Below are 19205 nucleotides of genomic sequence, written 5' to 3'. Positions count from 1 at the left end.
CGCGCCATGAGCTTGTAGATCTGCTATTTTTTGAATAGCCAAATAAACCTATAAAATGACACGGATGCGTTCCCGGTCTTCTTAATGGATTAAACATGTGATACGAACTTAATTCTAATCACTTGTTGTTGTTGTTGTTGTTGTTTCCCATCAGGCTGGTGAAGGAGAGCGTGGACCCCAACCACCGACACCGACTGGGCTGGACCGCCCTCATGGTGGCTGCTATGAACAGACAGCACAGGTAGGGCTGTCACCATTATGACACATTTAACCCTTTAAGACCTGAGGCCATTCTTAAAAATGTTTTCTAAATCCTAACAGTTTTTTGAAAAAAATCGAGAAAAAAAAAGTTACAATTTAAAAAAAATAGCAGATATATCTGCTATTTTTCAATAGCCAAATAAATCTTAAAGTGACACAGGTCTCAATGGGTTAAGACCTGGAACGCATCTGTGTCATTTTTTGATTTGAGCTAAAAAAGCATTATTTTACACTTTGGCTATTCAAAAATAGCAGATATACAAGCTCGTAGCGTGGCACTCTGTGCCGCGCTATGAGCTTGTAGATCTGCTATTTTTGAATAGCCAAAGAAATCTTAAAATGACACGGACGCGTTCCCGCATTGAATGGGTTAAACCCTAATTCATCGACAGCAATTCAGGGTCTAATAACGGATTGGCCTACCAGTGTTTTTACCTTATTTTGACGTCTCCACGGAGACCCAGGGAAGCCACGATGTGGACACGGATGTTGTAAACAAAAGCTGTCTGTGAGAGGGGGGGGGAGGGTCTGTTTTATCCACCAGAACAAAAACATTTTAACCACGATCGTCCGTTCTGTTGTTATCGGCTGTTGAATATGGCTCGTTTTCACCCAAAAAACGCAGTCTGGGAGAAGAAATCTGAGCTAGGTGTGTTTTTCTAAATCTCATAACATAGGAGTGGACGGAGTGACTTCTTTTGTGATGACGTCGTTTCCGGTTCTGTCGTTCTCTCGCAGTCACGGGATAGAACCGTTTTATACTTGATGGGGTTCTGTTAAAAAAAAAAAATCGTTAGACCCGCCCCAATAGGGCATAGCCGTGGTGGCCATTTTGCGGTGCCACAGATCGAAAGCCAATTCATTTTTCTCATAGATATTTCCGAAACCAACCTGGAACCAACCAAACCATTACCATAAAACATTTGATTCTGTGTCAAAACATATTAGAAAATCAAATGTTTTATGTTCATGATTCACCAGGAGCCTGGATGGCTTGGCTCCATTGCTTAAAATAATTAATATAAATATTTTCGGAAATCTCTATGGGAAAAAAATTAATGGGATTTCGATCTGTGTTACCACAAAAATGGCCACCATTGACTGCTATGCCCTATATACACTGGTCGAACCACAGATTTTCCATGTTTTGTTTACATAAACTTCCAAAGTGCTTTGACATAATTTGTCTTTGAGATTTCGCCATTTCTGGTCACACACACACACACACACACACACACACACACACACACACACACACACACACACACACACACACACACACACACACACACACACACACACACACACACACACACACACACAGCAGACAGATTGTGTGCTATCTCTCTCCATTAATGAATTGCCATCTGTTTGTGTTTGTAGTACCTCAGAGAGGTTTGTAACTCCTAACCTCCTCAGACAACCTTTATTCAAAACTGTCCATGGTACATTGCTCACAGACTGTGCAAATAAAACTATATAAATCAAAGGCACATTGAGTGTCTGAACAAACACACACACACACACACACACGATGTTCAGCTATTTTGGAAAATGTTGCAAAACCTGCTGAACCGAACGTCGGCAAGGCACTGCCGAAGTTATTTTGCTCTGAAACGACGTCATTTTGTTCTTATTGACCTGCCGAAGACGTAAAAAGTTATTGTTTGTTTGGAGTATACTGCAGCCAGCAGCCTTTACTATGGAGTACACATCTAGCTTAACCCTTTAAGACCTGGAACGCATCTGTGTCACTTTAGATGTCTTTGGCTATTCAAAAATAGCAGATATACAAGCTCATAGCGCGCTATGAGCTTGTAGATCTGCTATTTTTGAAAAATCTTGAAAACAAATGTTTTTCCAAAAACTGTTAGGATTTAGATTTTTTTAAGAATCGCCTTTTTGTACACAGCTTGTCGCGCGGAAATAGTCTCGCACCCAAAAAAAATTAAAACTAACACACACCTCTGTGACCTCTTGCACACCTACTCCCAAATAGTCATCCGACGAGTGACTGCGACTCGACGGTGTGTCGATTTTTTTCAATGGAATCCAGTTTGAGTCCTGTGTTTTTTCATGTGCTTCTAAAAACTGATTGACCAATGATTTATGTTATTTATGGGTTATATGTGTGTTAGTATGTTGCATCAGAAAAGACCATTTCAACATTTGGTCCCTTGTCTCTTTGTGTGCGAGAACGCTGGTCGGCCCGGCCTGTCTGAGCCCCGCCCCAGCCGGGGCCGGACCCCCAGTCGCTACACTGGCTCTTCTGAAGTGCAAAGTGTGTCTTTCAGGCTGACAGACGGTCTTTACCCTCTCTCCCATCCCTCCATCCAACAAATCTAATTAGCCTCATGGCCCCCAGAACACACACAACACAGAGGGGCCGAGGCTGGAGTCGAGGTGAAGCCAGGGCCAAATCCAATTTAGAGGGACGGGGTTTGGCTTTTTTTTTTTAATATAGGCTTTTAGGATACTGCACCAGGACCCTGCAAGTGACTTCTGTGTTGTCCAGGACCTCCTAGGAGCTGAAATCTGGGAAGCACGATCTGTGAAAAATCAATGAAAACGGCCATTCATTTCTCTGAATCTCATGCACACATGTGACAGAATTAATTTATGTCGTGGAAAATATAGCGCTGTGTATTTATGAGGATAATGCTCAATAAATGGCGACCCCTCCCCCCTCTTTAATTTATTTTTATCAGCGTGGTCTTGATCACATGGGTTTTATTGTGACACACAAGCCATCCTGGCTATAACCGTCTCTCTCACCGTCCAGCCATTAATATTATCAGGGCTGTATACTATGGTCATTGACTCAGCCTCAGGTACACATACCGTGTGTTCATATTGTGTGGCGATGTTTGATGTATTATGTGTACCTTGTGTGTAGTTCAAAGTTGAATTATAGCCCATGTGCCACGTGCGAAGCAATGCCGATGTGTGTGTGTTGAGGTGCATGTGCAGCCAACTGCATTCTCTGCATGTACGTGTCAATGCTCCAAGTGCTCTGTGTGTGTGTGTGTGTGTGTGTGTGTGTGTGTGTCTGTGCGTGTGTGTGTTATGAGTGCTATAACTCAGCGAGGCAGTGACACTCTTGTGTTCTCCAAACCCCCAGTGAGCCCTCGCTGCTGCAGGGAAGACAGAACACCGGTCCACACGCATCACTCACACACATGCACACACACACACACACACACACACTCACACTCACACACACACACACACACACACACACACACACACACAGTTACACACTGAGCCGTTTTCGCTCGAATTTATACCAAATAACTTGCAGGCCAACTGTCTATTACTCAGTCACACACAACTTTATTTGCAGGCGATAAGTGAAAAGGCAAGGAATCATAAGTCATGAAGGAGCTTCAGCCCATCGCCACCATGTCACCACCGGCTGTCTGCGTGTTGAATGATTCTCGCCTTCTTGCATTTCTATTTTCCTGATGAATGCGTCAGGGGGAGAGGTAGGGGATTCAAACCGCAGCGCCAATCTTATATTACATTATACATTTCATATCACATTATACATTTTATATTACATTATACATTTTAGGTGTTTAGCTGACGCTGTTATACAGAGTGACTTTCAGTGAGCGAACGGACGGAGGGGGCTCAACAATGTGTTTTCGTTTCAGGATCATAATATGTGGCAGTAGGGCTGTTGGCGGGAATCGAACCCGTGAGCTCTCAGACATGATGGGACAGTTGGTTTCTATCGATAACTTTTTCGATTAATCCAATAATCGATTAAGCACTCGAGCGTTATTTTATACTTCGCCACACAGCGGTGCCGTGCAAAAAAATTGAACATAGCCGGTCTGCCAGCTCCCAACACATCGCTGGAGCTTGTAGATGGGCTATTTTCACTGCTTTTGATATGACATGCCCAAAACAGGGATGGATTATTAATCGATTATTTAATTTAGTTATTTATTATTGATTAGTTCTATTAATTGTTGCCCCCATACATACAATTGTCAAATGCTTCTGCCTAAATAGCGCTGAAAATGCTATGAAAATCAAGCGAATGCCCTACTCCGCCACTTACATTCTGCATTTACAGTTGCACAAATAAGTCCTACTGTAAATCACATTAGTTGAAGCCTATCTAGATTGTTGCTTAGCAGAAATGTAAATTATATTTTAAGGATATTTTAAAATACATTGAGCGCCTTGTAGATCTGCATTTTTTTTCAAATATATTTTGGAGAATGGGTCTTAAGTGGTTAACACCCACCGGGGGAAAAAATAGAAAACAATATTTATGCATCCAGTTGCCAGCCGAGCAATTCTTATATGTGTGAGAGCTAGAGCTGTGGATCGCAAACGCAAGTGTGAGAGAATTATCGCAGGGTGTGTGTGTGTGTGTGTGTGTGTGTGTGTGTTTGAGAGAGAGAGAGAGAGAGAGAGAACGAGAAAGAAAGAGAATTAGCGGTGTGTGTTTGCTTAACTTTGATGTAGAGCTAAGTCTGGGGAGGCGCGGGGCTCGGCCCTGTGTTGACACTCTCTAACACAACAATACCCATCTCCATCTTCCCTCTCGGTCCCTCCGTCCCTCCCTCCTCACATTCACGTGCACAATGAACACTCAGCCGAGTGTGACGCCTGTTGACCGTTCCGACTGGCCAGCCGAGCGACTCTCTAGGGGGGAAGGGGGGGGAGTCTCTCGTTGGGGAGAAGAAGAGAGGAAGTGAATGATATTTTTCCTGTGTAGAGCGAGAGTGGGGCTGTAGCCCGATGAGTGCTTTGTCGCATGATGGCGTCGCACAGCATCATACAAAAAATAGCAGACCTACAAGCTCACGACGCGTTGTGGAAGCGGCACGTCGTGACCTTGTAGGTCTGCTATTTCCGGGTTTTGACTCCGTCGTGTGACGGAGCATAAATGAAGCATGTGGAGTGGGATTATGAGCTTGGGACCGGGATGATCCTGGATAAATGTGTGGAGAATGGGTGGGTATCGGTCGTTTCTAGATACAATGCTGTCACAATGTGGCCGTCTGGGAGGTAATTGAAGAGATTGACGAGAAGTTTGACCAAATTCTACGTGTTGATATGTTGGGGGAGGACTGTTGGTGCTTTCAGAAACTGTGAAAGGACCACAATGGAGATAAGCTCTCAAGCTTTGTTGCTTTTTTGACAATATACAATCATATGTTTATGCATCAAACATTCAATCAGTCAAATGTGGATATATGATGACCACTTTCACTTAGCTACGTTTTCAGGTCAGGATACCAATTTCCATTTAGAAGTGGGGTTTTTTTCATCTTGAAAGTGTTTGAAAAATCTTGAATATTTTTTTAATTTTTAACACAAATCTTCTTCTCAGGATACCTGGCACAACATATTTTCAGATGGGGGTCCGTGGCCAAACACATTTTGGGGGTCCTTGGCACCAAAAATATATCATGACCACTTTAACTTAGGTACGCTTTCAGGTCACGATACCAATTTCATCTTTATCAGGAGAAAGACCTCTGACAGGATACAAAATAAACAAGAAATCTGAAGTAATAATTAAACAAATAAATGAGCAGACAAAATTGGAACCGGAACACGAGCTGATAAATGATGTTTAATGGGGTTCTTTGTCCTGATTGGATGAACATTTTATCCCACCGTTCTGACCTTGTCGATGGGCTGTTTTTGGCGTAGAGGGACAAAAGGAGGGGCCGGCCTAGCATAAAGCCCTGAGGGACTCCGGTCAACGATGTATATAGGGTTTGAGTGGTTAACTATGTATCTGTGTATAGCAAGCTAAAATATAGCAGGGATCCTAGGATTTAGAACAGTGGTGAAAATGTTAACCCATTAAGACCTGAGGCGATTCTTAAAAATGTTTTCTAAATCCTAACAGTTTTTTGAAAGAAATCTAAAAAAATATGTTTTCAAGATTTTTCAAAAATAGCAGATCTACAAGCTCATAGCGCGGCACTCGGTGCCGCGCTATGAGCTTGTAGATCTGCTATTTTTGAATAGCCAAAGAAATCTGAAGTGACACAGATGCGTTCCAGGTCCATGATTTCGATTCTTTTTTTTTTAACACAAATCTTCTCCTCTGGGGGTACCTGGCACAAAACATTTTCAGATGGGGGTCCACGGCCAAATAGATATCATTTTGGGGGTCCTCCTTGGCACGAAAACGTTTGAGAACTAGAGGAACAAAAGGATGGGGGGCCTAGCATAGACCCCTGAGGCACTCTGCAGGGTCAACGATGTGTATATATACTGTAGGGTTTAAGGTGGTTAAAGGTGGTGCTCCCATCGCACTGACCCCCCAGGTATGGGACAGGTGAGTGTGGGGGTCAAGTGAGGGCTAGTGTCTGGGACAGGTGGTCAAGAGACGGGGCCGGTCAGCTCAGCTCAGGTGTCCATCAGGCCCGGGAGGGGGGGGGGCAGACGGAAGCGACTGCTTCCTCCCCCCCCCCCCCCCCCTTGGGCAGGATGGGAAATCAACACCAGTAGCTGCTTACTCAAATGTTGTTGGTAAACTTTAAGCTGCAGGTGTACAATGATTACCTTAATCATTTAGGCCAGTGGTTCTCAAACCTTTTCATGTCAAGGACCCCCAAATTGACACTTATTAACCCGCGGCGGACCCCCATTTGAAAAGATAAGCCAGGGACCCCCATAAGAGAAGATTTTTTTACGGCTCTAGCCGTAAAAAAAATAATTTGAAGGACCCCCAGTTTGACATGCATTAGGCTACGGACCCCCATTTAATGACATTTCTATCCCTGGGACCCCAATTTATATTGTAAAATAAATGTTAATTTAACTCTGAGAGTGTACATTTGGAACCAAATGGACCTCATTTGGTTCCATTTGTACACTTTCAGAGTTACAGACCCATAAGGGTCCATTTGGTTCCTGTCCATCATTTAGCTGGGGACCCCCCGGAACCCCCTCAAGTGCCCCTGGGGGTCCCCGGACCCCACTTTGAGAACCAATGATTTAGGCGTCAGGGGTTCAGGGCTAACCCTGATACTACTGTATATCTGTTAGCCCAGAGCGTGTAAGAAGGGCCTCTGTAGCTCTAGTGGATCGGTTGTTGACAACTTCTTTGCAGCTTTTAACCCATTCAATCTGGGAACGCATGTGTCATTTTAGATGTCTTTGGCCATTCAAAAATAGCAGATATACAAGCTCATACCGCGACACTCAAGCTTGTAGATCTGCTATTTTTGAGAAAAGAAAATCGTGAAAATGTGTGCAAATCTTTGAATATATACACACATTTTTAACTCAAATCTTTTTAGCTTCTGGTGGGGGTCCCTGGAACAACATATTCTGAGATGGGGGGGGGGGTCCGTGGAAAAATACATATCATTCTGGGTGGTCCTTGACGTGAAAAAATATTATAGCAACATAAGTTCTTAAAGAAGACATTTAACAATCCCCCAGAAGAAAAGATTTTAGTTAAAAATGTTCGCTTTAAAAAACATAGTCAAAGTTTTGCATACATTTTCACTATTTTTCGAATAAAATGGCCAAAGACATCTAAAATGACACGTTTCCGGATTTAATTGGTTAAACACGCTGAATGCACACGTACCCTCTAAAATGAACTGAAGTTGGAACAATGTAAGTTCATGAAGGGAAAGACCACACCAGATAATGATCTACTACCACTTATCTATCACTTATCTATGACTTATCTAGCACTTATCTCCAATGATATAACTCCTCCCAAGCTCACCTGATTCTAATCATTTCTGATAACAGCTCCTCCCTTAATCTCCTCTCAGGGCCGATCGAGGGTCATATTTATACCTCGCAATGCTCACCTGCCATTTGTGTTTGGTATCTTCCCCAAATCCCCCCTCATCCCTTCGCCCTTACATCCATACATCCCTACATCCTCCCCCTCCTTTCCACCTCATCCCTCTTCTTCCCCTCATCTTTGCTCCTCTCCCTTCATTGTACTTGTGCTCATTCAATTAATATTTCAATAAATACAGCCCAAACGGATTGATTGTTTGAAGGTGTTGTCTTTAGTGAAATGACACAAAAACGATGTTCTCAGTCACAACACACAACGTGCATTTGACGTGCACTAGTGACATCAGCCGTAGTGAGGTTTAAAATTAAAAACTATCTTATTATTAAAAGGTCTTGTTAATATAGCATTAAAAATAAAATATCTGCTAGTTTTGAACATCTTCGAAAAATCTTGAAAGTGTATTTTTGAATAATCCAGATTATTTTTTTTACACAAATCTTCTCTTCTGGGGGTCCCTGGCACAAAACCTTTTCAGATGGGGTCGTCGCGGCCAAATATATATATATCAATTTGGGGGTCCTTGGCACGAAAGGTTTGAGAACCACTGATTTAAAACCTTTAGTAACTTTTCTCAACTTGCCCATTCCCTTCAACTTGCCCCTATAGCAACTCCCACCGACACAGTGTTGGCAACACTGTGTCGGTGGGAGTTGCTGCACACAGGGACCGCAGCCATGATGAAATGCCAACGCTCTGTTTGCTTTCACTTAAGTGATTTCATTTTAACGCCAGATAATGGTTTTGAAGTGAGTCAGCTAATGATGTTGTAACGTTTTGTGGAGGATGTAAACTTTTGGGGCCGAATCGTCTCTCTGAAGAATCCGTTTAACTTCGTTACACGCTGCGTTTGGCCACAAATTAGTTTGGCTGCTGTCTCTCTCTCTCGCTTTCTCTCTCTCTCTCTCTCTCTCTTTCTCTCTCTCTCTCTTGTCCTAAACAAAGTTATCCACTTGATCAACAGTTGATTAGTAAAACTATAAACTGTTTATCGCAGCTCATCAGCCTGTGTAATTAAATCCTCCTTCTTTCATCTTTCTATCTGCCTCCTTCCCTCCTTTCAGACGCTCATGCTCCTCTCCGCAGCCTTCCTCTCTTTGTCTCTCGCTTTGTTTACCTTTCCGACGCCATTTAACCCCATCACGACCGGCTCGCCGGCCTCCCTCCCTCGGTGTGTGCGTGCGTTTAAGAATGTGGGAACCATGTTTGTAAAAGTGCTTGCAGGGTATGAGAACAGAGCCCTTTGTGGGTCACTGAACCCCCCCACACACACCTCTCACAACAACCCACCCCCCAAAGTGATACAGTAACAATAGGGGACCCCCAAATATACCCTTTTACACCACACACACACACGCACACACACACCCTCTGCAAGGTCCAGACACAAAGTACCTTCTCTCTTAGGCCTCGTACACAGTAAAATCCTCAGTGTTCATTTATCCATTTGTAACTCCAGAGAGTGTGCAAATATAACAAAATGTTCCTTCATTAATTAATTAATTAAATTAACTCATTGAGTGCCATTAACGTGTTTCACCGCTATGGTAGTCTCGCGTAGCCAGACAACTATTCCACAATCTCTGAATGCTATATAGAGTCTGGAACTACAACTCCCAAAATCCGATTGAGGAAACTGGCACTTCCCTTCACGAAAATATATTTTAAAATATCTTTACATTTTATTTTTTAATTTCCATTTCTGCTAAGCAGCAAGCTAAATATACTTAAATGATTTTGATTTAAAGTCGGATGAATTTGCCCGACTGTAAAGACCAAACGGAAGTGGGGAGGAAGCTTCATATCCGGTTTATATTCTAATCATGATCAGAGCTTCCGAGTCCCAGACTGTATGACCGGAAACATTTGAAAATTGTGTGAGGCAACAGTCTGGCCACGCGAGACTACCGCTATGGTGCAACCTGCCATTAACGTGTTTCGTGTGTTTTTGAAAAAAACTAAAAACCCAAACTCAGAACCCAAGATATCATTATCCGAAGATTTGCAGCTCCATCCGCTCCTTGTTTAACTTATAACTGAAAAAGGCTGTATCTCGCTTCCTAAGCACTTTTTTTACTTAAAAAAAAAAAGAAAATCTAAATCACACTGGCCAGAAATAGCCAGAAATAATTCGGGCACTCAATGAGTTAATGAATGTGATGAGGGGTAATCAAACAAATTAATTTAATCAATGAAGAACAGCCTCCTCCAGTGGCTGTTAGAGCCACGATGAACAATAAACAAAACAACAAGAACATGCAGGGGAGGGGATGCTTTTAATAATTCATCCTTGCATAGATTGCCCATTTGTTAATGCACAATGTATATATTCAGTTGTGTCTGTATACAATATATACATGGTTACCACTTAGCACACATAGCTACCACTAAGCTACCCTTTCCAACCCACCCACCCCCACTGCTGCTGTAGTGGTTCCTCATGGGACTTTATCCTTCTCAGTGTTCCTTTTAATTGCATTATATTATTTGTATTACTTTTCTACGTATTACAACCAGTATTATTGTTCTTGTGTGTTATGTTGCCGTCTTCTGGACCAAGTTGCCAGCCACGCTAAACATTTTGCTGCTTGTCCCTGTGTGAGTGATACATAAACCATCTTGATTCTTGAATAACGGCCTCCACCACAGCACACAGTGAAGTGTAGAGGGCTGGGAACAGTACGAGACGTTTCCTATAATGACTCACGCACTGCTTTAGCAATTGGAAGCCCATTTCCTCCTGTCATGGACATGGTCTAGTAGTCGGTGGAAAGTGATTGGTTAATGGAGACGGACGCTTGTCGGACGTAGCCCTGTGTTTCATGACCGCCCAGCCGCTCACGTTGCTATCGTCTGTCTGCCTGCCTGTCTGTCTGTCTGTCTGTCTGTCTGTCTGTCTGTCTGTCTGTCTGTCTGCCTGCCTGCCTGTCTGTCTGTCTGTCTGTCTGTCGTCTGTCTGCCCTGCATAGACAGATGTTGACTTGTGTGTGTGTGTGTGTCTCAATGTCAATGCCAATGCTAATGTTAAGGACATCGACAGTGATGTGTGTGTGTGTTCTGTAGACAGAGAGATGGTACCTGGAATGTGGTTCTGGGGTCACAGTGAGTGGTGTTGCCGAGGTACTTGGTGTTTGTTCTAACAGTGCGCTCCACTGAAGGGCTACAGACACACACACACACACACCACCACCCCACCTCCGGAAATGGGCCCGACCCCTGCCCCAACACAGTGTACACATATGTACATGCTATCACACACACGCACAAACGAACACACACACACACACACACACACACACACACACACACACACACACACACACACACACACGACGGAGCAGTGGAGCAGGAGGAAGTGGGGTGAGATGGTGGTGGTGTGTGCGTGTCCATGGAAACGGGGCCCGACTCGCCACGCCAGCGATGCTGGTCAAGGACCTTAACACAGACTTTGAGACGATGATGATGATGATGATGATGACGATGATGGTGGTGTGATTTGTATTTTATTTTTTCACAATTATTTTCTCAATATTTATATTTCTTTCCATTTTTAAATGCTTATAAAGAGGAGAATGCAGACTTCTTCATTTATTTTTCTCAGACTTTTTCATGTCAAGGACCCCAGATTGATAACTGTATGTGTTTGGACGCAGAGCCTCCTTTTTTGAAAAGATCTTGTTCTAGGGACCGTCGTAAGAGAAGATTTGTGGTCATTTGTCATTTTATCAATTTCTCTCTGGGGACCCCCCCCTAGCATCCCCTCAAGGACCCCAGGGGGCTCCCAGACCCCACTGAGAACCAGTGAAATTATATTATATAGTATATAATATATATTATGTATATATTATACTATACATATATACTGTATATTATACTGTAGTACACGTACAGAATAAAGAAACAGTCACTACTTACTGAAGTGGAAAACAGGAGATTATGGTCATGCCCAACAACATTGTTGGGCAACAGTTGACGTCGGTGCACGTGGCCGTTAGCGGTTTTGCTGTGTGTGTGACGTCAGACCAGAGAGACAGAAGAGACATGGAGACAGGGAGGGAGACGGGGAGCCTATTTCACCCACGTAACGATGATCCAGCCAATGCTGGCTACCAAAACCTGAACACGCGAAAGAGTGCGCAATAACCCTGGCAACGCCGGGCAAGCTGATATCTGCTTGTGTGCAGTGTTGGAAAGTAACTAAAGTAATATGTAACTTAAAGTAATATTACTTTTTTTCCAGTAACTAGTAAAGTAACTAATTACTTTTGGCAGGGAGTAATAAGGAAAGTAACTATATTACTTTTTAAACAAGTAATATGTAATAAGTAATATATTACTATGTTTTAGTAACTTTTCCAACACAGTGTTGGAAAGTAATGTTTTAGTAACTTTTCCAACACAGTGTTGGAAAGTAACTATAAAGTAATATGTAACTTAAAGTAATATATTACTTTTTTCCAGTAACTTGTAAAGTAACTAATTACTTTTGGTAGGGAGTAATAAGTAAAGTAACTATATTACTTTTTAAACAAGTAATATGTAATAAGTAATATATTACTATGTTTTAGTAACTTTTCCAACACTGCTTGTGTGTGTGTGTGTGTGTGTGTGTGTGTGTGTGTGTGTGTGTGTGTGTGTGTGTGTGCGCGCGCGCGTGTGTGCATGCGTACATTAGTGTATATATTATATGTATCGTCTCTGTCGGGTGGAAACCTCATATGTTCTAAAACTGTTACTTTTCAGGATTCAAATAAAAAATGGCAAATTATCTGCTACTTTTGATACTTTTTTGTGTGATGCTGTACAATGGTCAAGTAGGGCATTCATTTAAAAAAAACACAAAGATTATGGAGATTCAACGATATGTAAAATAATAATGAACCCACTCTTGTGTGTGTGTGTGTGTGTGTGTGTGTGTGTGTGTGTGTGTGTGTGTGTGTGTGTGTGTGTGTGTGTGTGTGTGTGTGTGTGTGTGTGTGTGTGTGTGTGTGTGTGTGTGTAGTGCGGTGAAGGTTCTACTAGAAGCTGGTGCGGACCCCAATGCAGGAGACCACTTCAACAACGTGTACGACACCTCCCGTGAAAAAGGCATCCACTCTCTGGAAGGTACGTGTGTGTGTGTGTGTGTGTGTGTGCGTTTGTGCGTGCGTGCCAGACAGTAGATGAATCCTCACTGTAGAAGCTGACATTTTCAGACATTATGATTTGCATAAATATTTGCATATACTATGTACGTTTCATTTATTCTGTATTATTTGTTTCTGTTTATTTATTTATTTCTGAAGCGCGGCGTGTTTTTTTTATTTGTTTTCCTGTGCAGCTGTACACGCACACACGCACACACGCGCACACACTAATAAACACACACACACACACACACACACATGGAGTGCGCAAAGAAACATGTGCACGCACATCACACACACACACACACGTGAACCCCACCCTGCGTAGGGTTTGCACAGACATATTTATATGGGGTATGTATATTGCAGACATTTATATGGCTGTCAGGTTTGGGCCCGAGTGGGCCCGCCGCCGTGCGGGGAAGCGTTTCCCAGACGCTCGCTGATGGATGGGCTGGGAGGGCCTGTGTGACGCTTTATTGGGTTAGCTGTGATTATCCCGCCCAGACGGCCACACACACACACACACACACACACACACACACACACACACACACACACACACACACACACACACACACACACACACTGCAGAGTGTGTCAGAGTAGGGATGGATGAAGGAAGGGGCAGGAAGAGGAGTGATGGAGGGAGGACAACGGAAAGAAACAGAAGAAGGGAGCGGGGTGGGGGGGAGAAAAGAGGGTGGAAACAGGAACATCATGTAGGCGATGGAGGGATGGATAGATAGACTGATAGATAGACTGATAGATAGATAGATTCAATTGTGTTTTTCTATTGACAAAAATGTATATGCAATACATGAACAATTGAACATATATTTGTACATGTCTGTCAAAAGCATAAAACACACAAAAAGCTTGAGAGCTTCTCTCCATTGTGGTCCTTTGAGTGTGAGTCAGTGGTTCTCAAACCTTTTCGTGGCAAGGACCCCCAAATTGATATGTATGTGACCCCCACCTAAAAATATGTTGTGCCACGGACCCCCAGAAGCAAAGATTTGTGTTTAAAAATGTTCGCCTTAAAAGGTTTAAAGATTTGCACACATTTTCAAGATTTAAAAAAATTTTTGCAGATCCACAAGCTCGTAGAGCTACAAGCTATGCGCTTGTAGATCTGCTATTTTTGAGTAGCCCAAAGTATAAAGTATGGATAAACAGGTTCAAATGATTGCAACGCTTTATTAACAATTTTAGCTGGGGGGACCCCCCTGGTATCCCCCCAAGGACCCCTGGGGGTCCCCGGACCCCACTTTGAGAACCAATGGTGTGAGTGACTGTGTGTAAACTGGGCGTCATGTGTTTTGGGCAGGGGGGGGAGGGGTGGGCATAGCAAAGACGTACAGAAAGACATAATCAATAATAAATGCATTGTTAAATTTCAACATGCTAGACCTGCCGTGTTAACACATTGACTGCCAGAATTATTTCAGATTTTTAGCTGTAGCCTGCCAGAGATTTTTCATTGAAAAAAAAAAGTTCTCAGGAGCCGAGATACAGAATTTTTAAGTTTTAAGTTAACAAGGACAAAAAAACAAAAAAAAAAAAACATTTTTTTTTTTTTTTTTTTTTTAAATGCCCACGTATTTATTAAAAATAGAACGCAGATCTGCGTTTTTGGCAGCCAATGTGTTAAGTGGTCAGATGGGTGGATTTTGAGAGCATGCTTATTTTAATGATCAATCAATCCATTGTGTTCCACCTTGGATCAGTGGAACATATATAATATACTTATAAGTTCTTATTTATTGATATCACTTTTTAACATGAATATTATCATCAAAATCTTAGTGTTTTGCCAATTATTTGGAGGCCCGACTTGCAGTACCGTCGCGGCCCACCAGTGGTACCCCAGCCCACAGGTTGAGAACCAATGTACTAGAAGACAACTAAAATGGCAAAGAACAACAAGGGTGGGTGGGAGGGAGGGATGGAGAGGAGAACGACAGAGAGGGACAGAAGGAGGGTGACAGCAAAATGAGACGGGATGGATGGAGGTGGAGGTAGGGAGGCAGGGATGGAGTGATAGAAAGAGAGAGAGAGAGAGGGAACAGAGGTCAAGGAATTAAGAAATGAAATGTAAGTTGTTACTAGGGTCGTGGGGGTTGGGGGGGGCGAGTGAAAGAAGAGAGAAATACATCTGTAAATACAAACAGGGCAGATACCTTTAAATACATTGCTGCTATTTTTAAGGTTTTATACCAAGTTATCCTTATTTACATACTAGGTTGGTTTTATTTTACAGCAAATGCACAGTTTGTTTTGTCTGTATATGTATTAAAACAAAAATTCTAAAACTATTTTTATTTCTTTTGTTTTTACCGAGTTGCCATGTGACACAGCTTTGTTCATCTATTAATTGTTCAGGTTTAGGGTTGTTCTATATTGTTGCATCTTGTGTACAGGTGCATACGAGTAAAACCTATTTGTGTTTGGCAAGATGGTAATAATAGTAAAGACAAAAAGAAATGAAAAACAAGAGCAAGAAAAGTCAGTAGTTGTATACATTTCTTTATTTTGTTTTATTTCGCACTTGCTTTGTCAGTACCATTGCATTGATTAGTGATATTTGAGGTTCAAAAACACCCCGTACAATCCTGAGTGTTAATTTCACTGTGAGAGTGTACAAATGGAACCAGACGGCCTTGTAAGGGTCCATTTGGTTCCATATGTACACTCATTTTGCAGTGTGACAACCACTCTGAGACAAAATCCAATTCAATTCAAGAACCACTTTATTCAATTAATGTAAACAAACGCACGTCCGATTGTCGTTGCATGGCCATATTAATGGTTCTCACATAACAATGAGATTGGTACGCTATGTTCCTTGGCTTACAATCCTTTTTAATAGAGAACAGACTATTTGCATTCATACTGTTACTGTAAATCACCAAAAAATACAATAAATAATTGTTTTTTACACAACATTTATTTAATAAATGTTGAGTCATATGCATTATTTCTAATGATGTCAGCTCCTCTTACAGTCTGCAGAAGGCTAGCAGTCTATAAGTGTGTGTGGGGGGGGGGGTGTTGTGTGTCATCGGGCTAAACCACTGGACCACTCAGTGCCAAAATGTCTTGTGCACACTGCCAGTAGGATACAGTACCTCCATTAGTCCACACGCACATGCACACGCACACATATATATATATATATAGTTTTTTAAATATCGAGGTTTAATTTTGTAATGGAAGTCAATGGGGCTCAGATTGGGCTGAAACCTGTCCCAAATATGGAGTAATGTCATAGGGGGGTGACCTTTTGTTTATCCCACGGGGAAAATTCAGTTTCAGTGTGACCCAGCTGATGGCTGCTCAGATGGTCACGATGAGCGCTGGGGAGGGGCTGTTAAGGGGTTATGTGTCGTGCTCAGGGACACTTCGGTGACCTTCTGATTTCCAGACAGCCTCTCTACGTACTAAGCTACGACGGAGCCCAAAAAATGTAGGTCCTCATACCGGGAGATGAACCCGGACCGCCTGCATGAACAACAGGAAACCGAACCGCTGGACCATATGAGAACCGCACATACCATACATCTCAAATCTAACTTATTTAGCATGAAGTCAGAGATCCAGGTCAAGAGGTGGTCTAAGTACAGTCACTTTTTGACACTTCCTGCTGTGTGTATTAGCGTCGCGCCATGACCACACTTCATTGTAAGACCAAGACGCCCATATGGGCGCTGAATTGAGATCGTATCTTAATGTGGGTGCTGGTGTAACAGCCTAAATTATAGCCTCGTATAAAACAGGCTAGCCCACTTTAACCTAGTTTGCCCGCGGGGTATATTTTGGGCTGTTACACCGAGGTGTAATGATTACAACTGCGTCGGTTGGAAAATATGAGTGATAATTGCGGTGGCCCGTTGCACATTTTTCTGGGTGGAAGATAGGGCCCTTAATCTCAGTGTGTGGTTCCTAACCATCAATCATTTAGCTGGGGATCCCGTGGAGCCCCCTCAGGTCCCTGTACCCCATGTTGAGAACCAGTGGTCTATGCTACAAATGTTTGTTTCAGTGCTGCTCCACAGCCTTAATTGCTTGTTCCAAATCAACCAATTGAACTTTACAATAATTCTGTACAACAAATGATGAAAGCCAAGACTTTAGTTTCATCAAAGGTTTTGACGTTGAACCTTGTTTTTCACCAACAACATTTTGTCTTTGTATTAAAATATGTCTTTAGTACAAAATAAATACGTGTCTCATTACTTTTAACGATCAGTGTTTAATCTCTCTCACCCATAACTGCACGCTTTGTTTGTATTTTAAAATCTAAATCACACAGGCTGCTTTCTTTAATGAAGCAATTCCTCTCGTTGTCTTAAGCCGCCAGGTTGAGAGACCAATGAGTCTAATATTTAGGCCTTTATGTTCGTTCACAAACTGTATCTCCTACTCTGCTTCTCCTTATCTACTTCTGTCTTTCGCTTTTTGACAAATCTTTCCCACATCTCCTCCATTTCCTCCATTTCCTGTTCTTACTGTCTCTCTATCTCTCTCTCTCTCTCATTAACCCATTAAGACCTGGAACTGTGTCATTTTTAGATTTGAGCTAAAAAGCTTTATTTTACACTTTGGCTATTCAAAAATAGCAGATATACAAGCTCGTAGCGCGGCACCGAGTGCCGTGCTACGAGCTTGTAGATCTGCTATTTTTGAAAAATCGTGAAAATGTGTGCAAATCTTTGAATATATATATTTTTAAAGCGAATATTTTAACTCAAATTTTTGCTTCTGGGGGGTCCCTGGAACAAAATATTTTGATGGGGGTCCGCGGACAAATACATATCATTTTGGGGGTCCTTGACATGAAAAAGTTTGAGCACCACTGATATAGAAACATACGTTTTTCAGAAAACTGTTGGGATTTAGGAGACATGTAGAATCGGCTTCAGGTCTTAAAGGGTTAAACCCACTCTCTCTCGCCCTGCAACTGTCCTTACTTTCTCCGTGTCATATCTTCCCTCTTTTCAACCCCCTTCTTTCTCTCTACCCCCAAATCTTCCTCTCCTTTTACCCCTCCACTGATCTCTCTCTCTCTCTCTCCTCTCTCTCTCGGTCGGTCCATCAGTGCTGGTGTCCAGAGAGGATGAATTCAGCAGCAGGTTGAGCAGCAGGGCGGGTTTCCGCGGCTGCACGCCGCTCCACTACGCCACGCTGGCTGACGACCCGCGCACCGTGCGCATGCTGCTGGAGGCCGGTACGTAACCGCCACGACACCCTTTAGCGCAGGTGGTTCACAAACCTCTTCGTGTCAAGGACACGGACCCCCATCTGAAAATATGTTGTACCCAGGGACCCCCAGAAGCAAAAGATTTGTGAGGCCGATTCTACAAAATGTCTTAAAACTGTTTTTTTGAAAAAAACTGATGTTTCTATGTCAGTGGTTCTCAAACCTTTTCATGTCAAGGACCCCAAAATTATATGTATTTGGCGGCGGACCCCCATCTCAAAATATTTTGTTCCAGGGACCCCCCAGAAGCAAAGATTTGAGTTACAAATGTTCGCTTGAAAAAATATATTTTCAAAGATTTGCACACATTTTCACGATTTCTCCAAAATAGCAGATCTACAAGCTCATAGCGCGGCACTCGGTGCCGCGCTATGAGCTTGTAGATCTGCTATTTTTGAATAGCCCAAGTGTAAAATAATGCTTTCTAGATCAAATCAAGAAGTGACACAGATGCGTTCCAGGTCTCAATGAGTTAAAAAAAGAATCCATTCAAAAACCAATGTTCAAGATTTTAGAAAACATTGCAGATCTATAAGCTTATAGCGTGGCACAAAGTGACGCGCTATGAGCTTATAGATCTGCTATTTTTTAAAAGCCAAAGTGTAAAAGATTGTTAACATGATTGTGACGCTATATTAACTCATTTTGCCAGGGACCCCCTGGAACCCCACTTTGAGAACCAATGCTTTAGTGAGCCCAGGAGGAGACGTTCTCAAAGGGTAATAACTAGAGATGCATGCCGATTTCGACA

At 42.5% G+C, this 19205-nt stretch overlaps 1 protein-coding gene across 1 annotated transcript in view; it reads left to right on the top strand.

Annotated features, from left to right (window-relative positions):
• clpb (ClpB family mitochondrial disaggregase) overlaps nucleotides 1-19205 on the top strand; it is a 70211-nt gene that overhangs the window by 8171 nt on the left and 42835 nt on the right. The window contains exons 3-5 of the mRNA XM_080429446.1: nucleotides 155-241; nucleotides 13068-13171; nucleotides 18293-18421. Coding sequence (XP_080285572.1) covers nucleotides 155-241; nucleotides 13068-13171; nucleotides 18293-18421 — 320 coding nt within the window. The remainder of the gene's footprint in view (nucleotides 1-154; nucleotides 242-13067; nucleotides 13172-18292; nucleotides 18422-19205) is intronic.

The sequence above is a fragment of the Gymnoscopelus braueri genome (genome assembly GCF_963280865.1).
Source record: "Gymnoscopelus braueri genome assembly, chromosome: 5".
Taxonomy (NCBI): Eukaryota; Metazoa; Chordata; class Actinopteri; order Myctophiformes; family Myctophidae; genus Gymnoscopelus; species Gymnoscopelus braueri.
The sequence above is the reverse complement of the archived record's forward strand: the minus strand, read 5'-3'. Positions and strand labels throughout refer to the sequence as shown.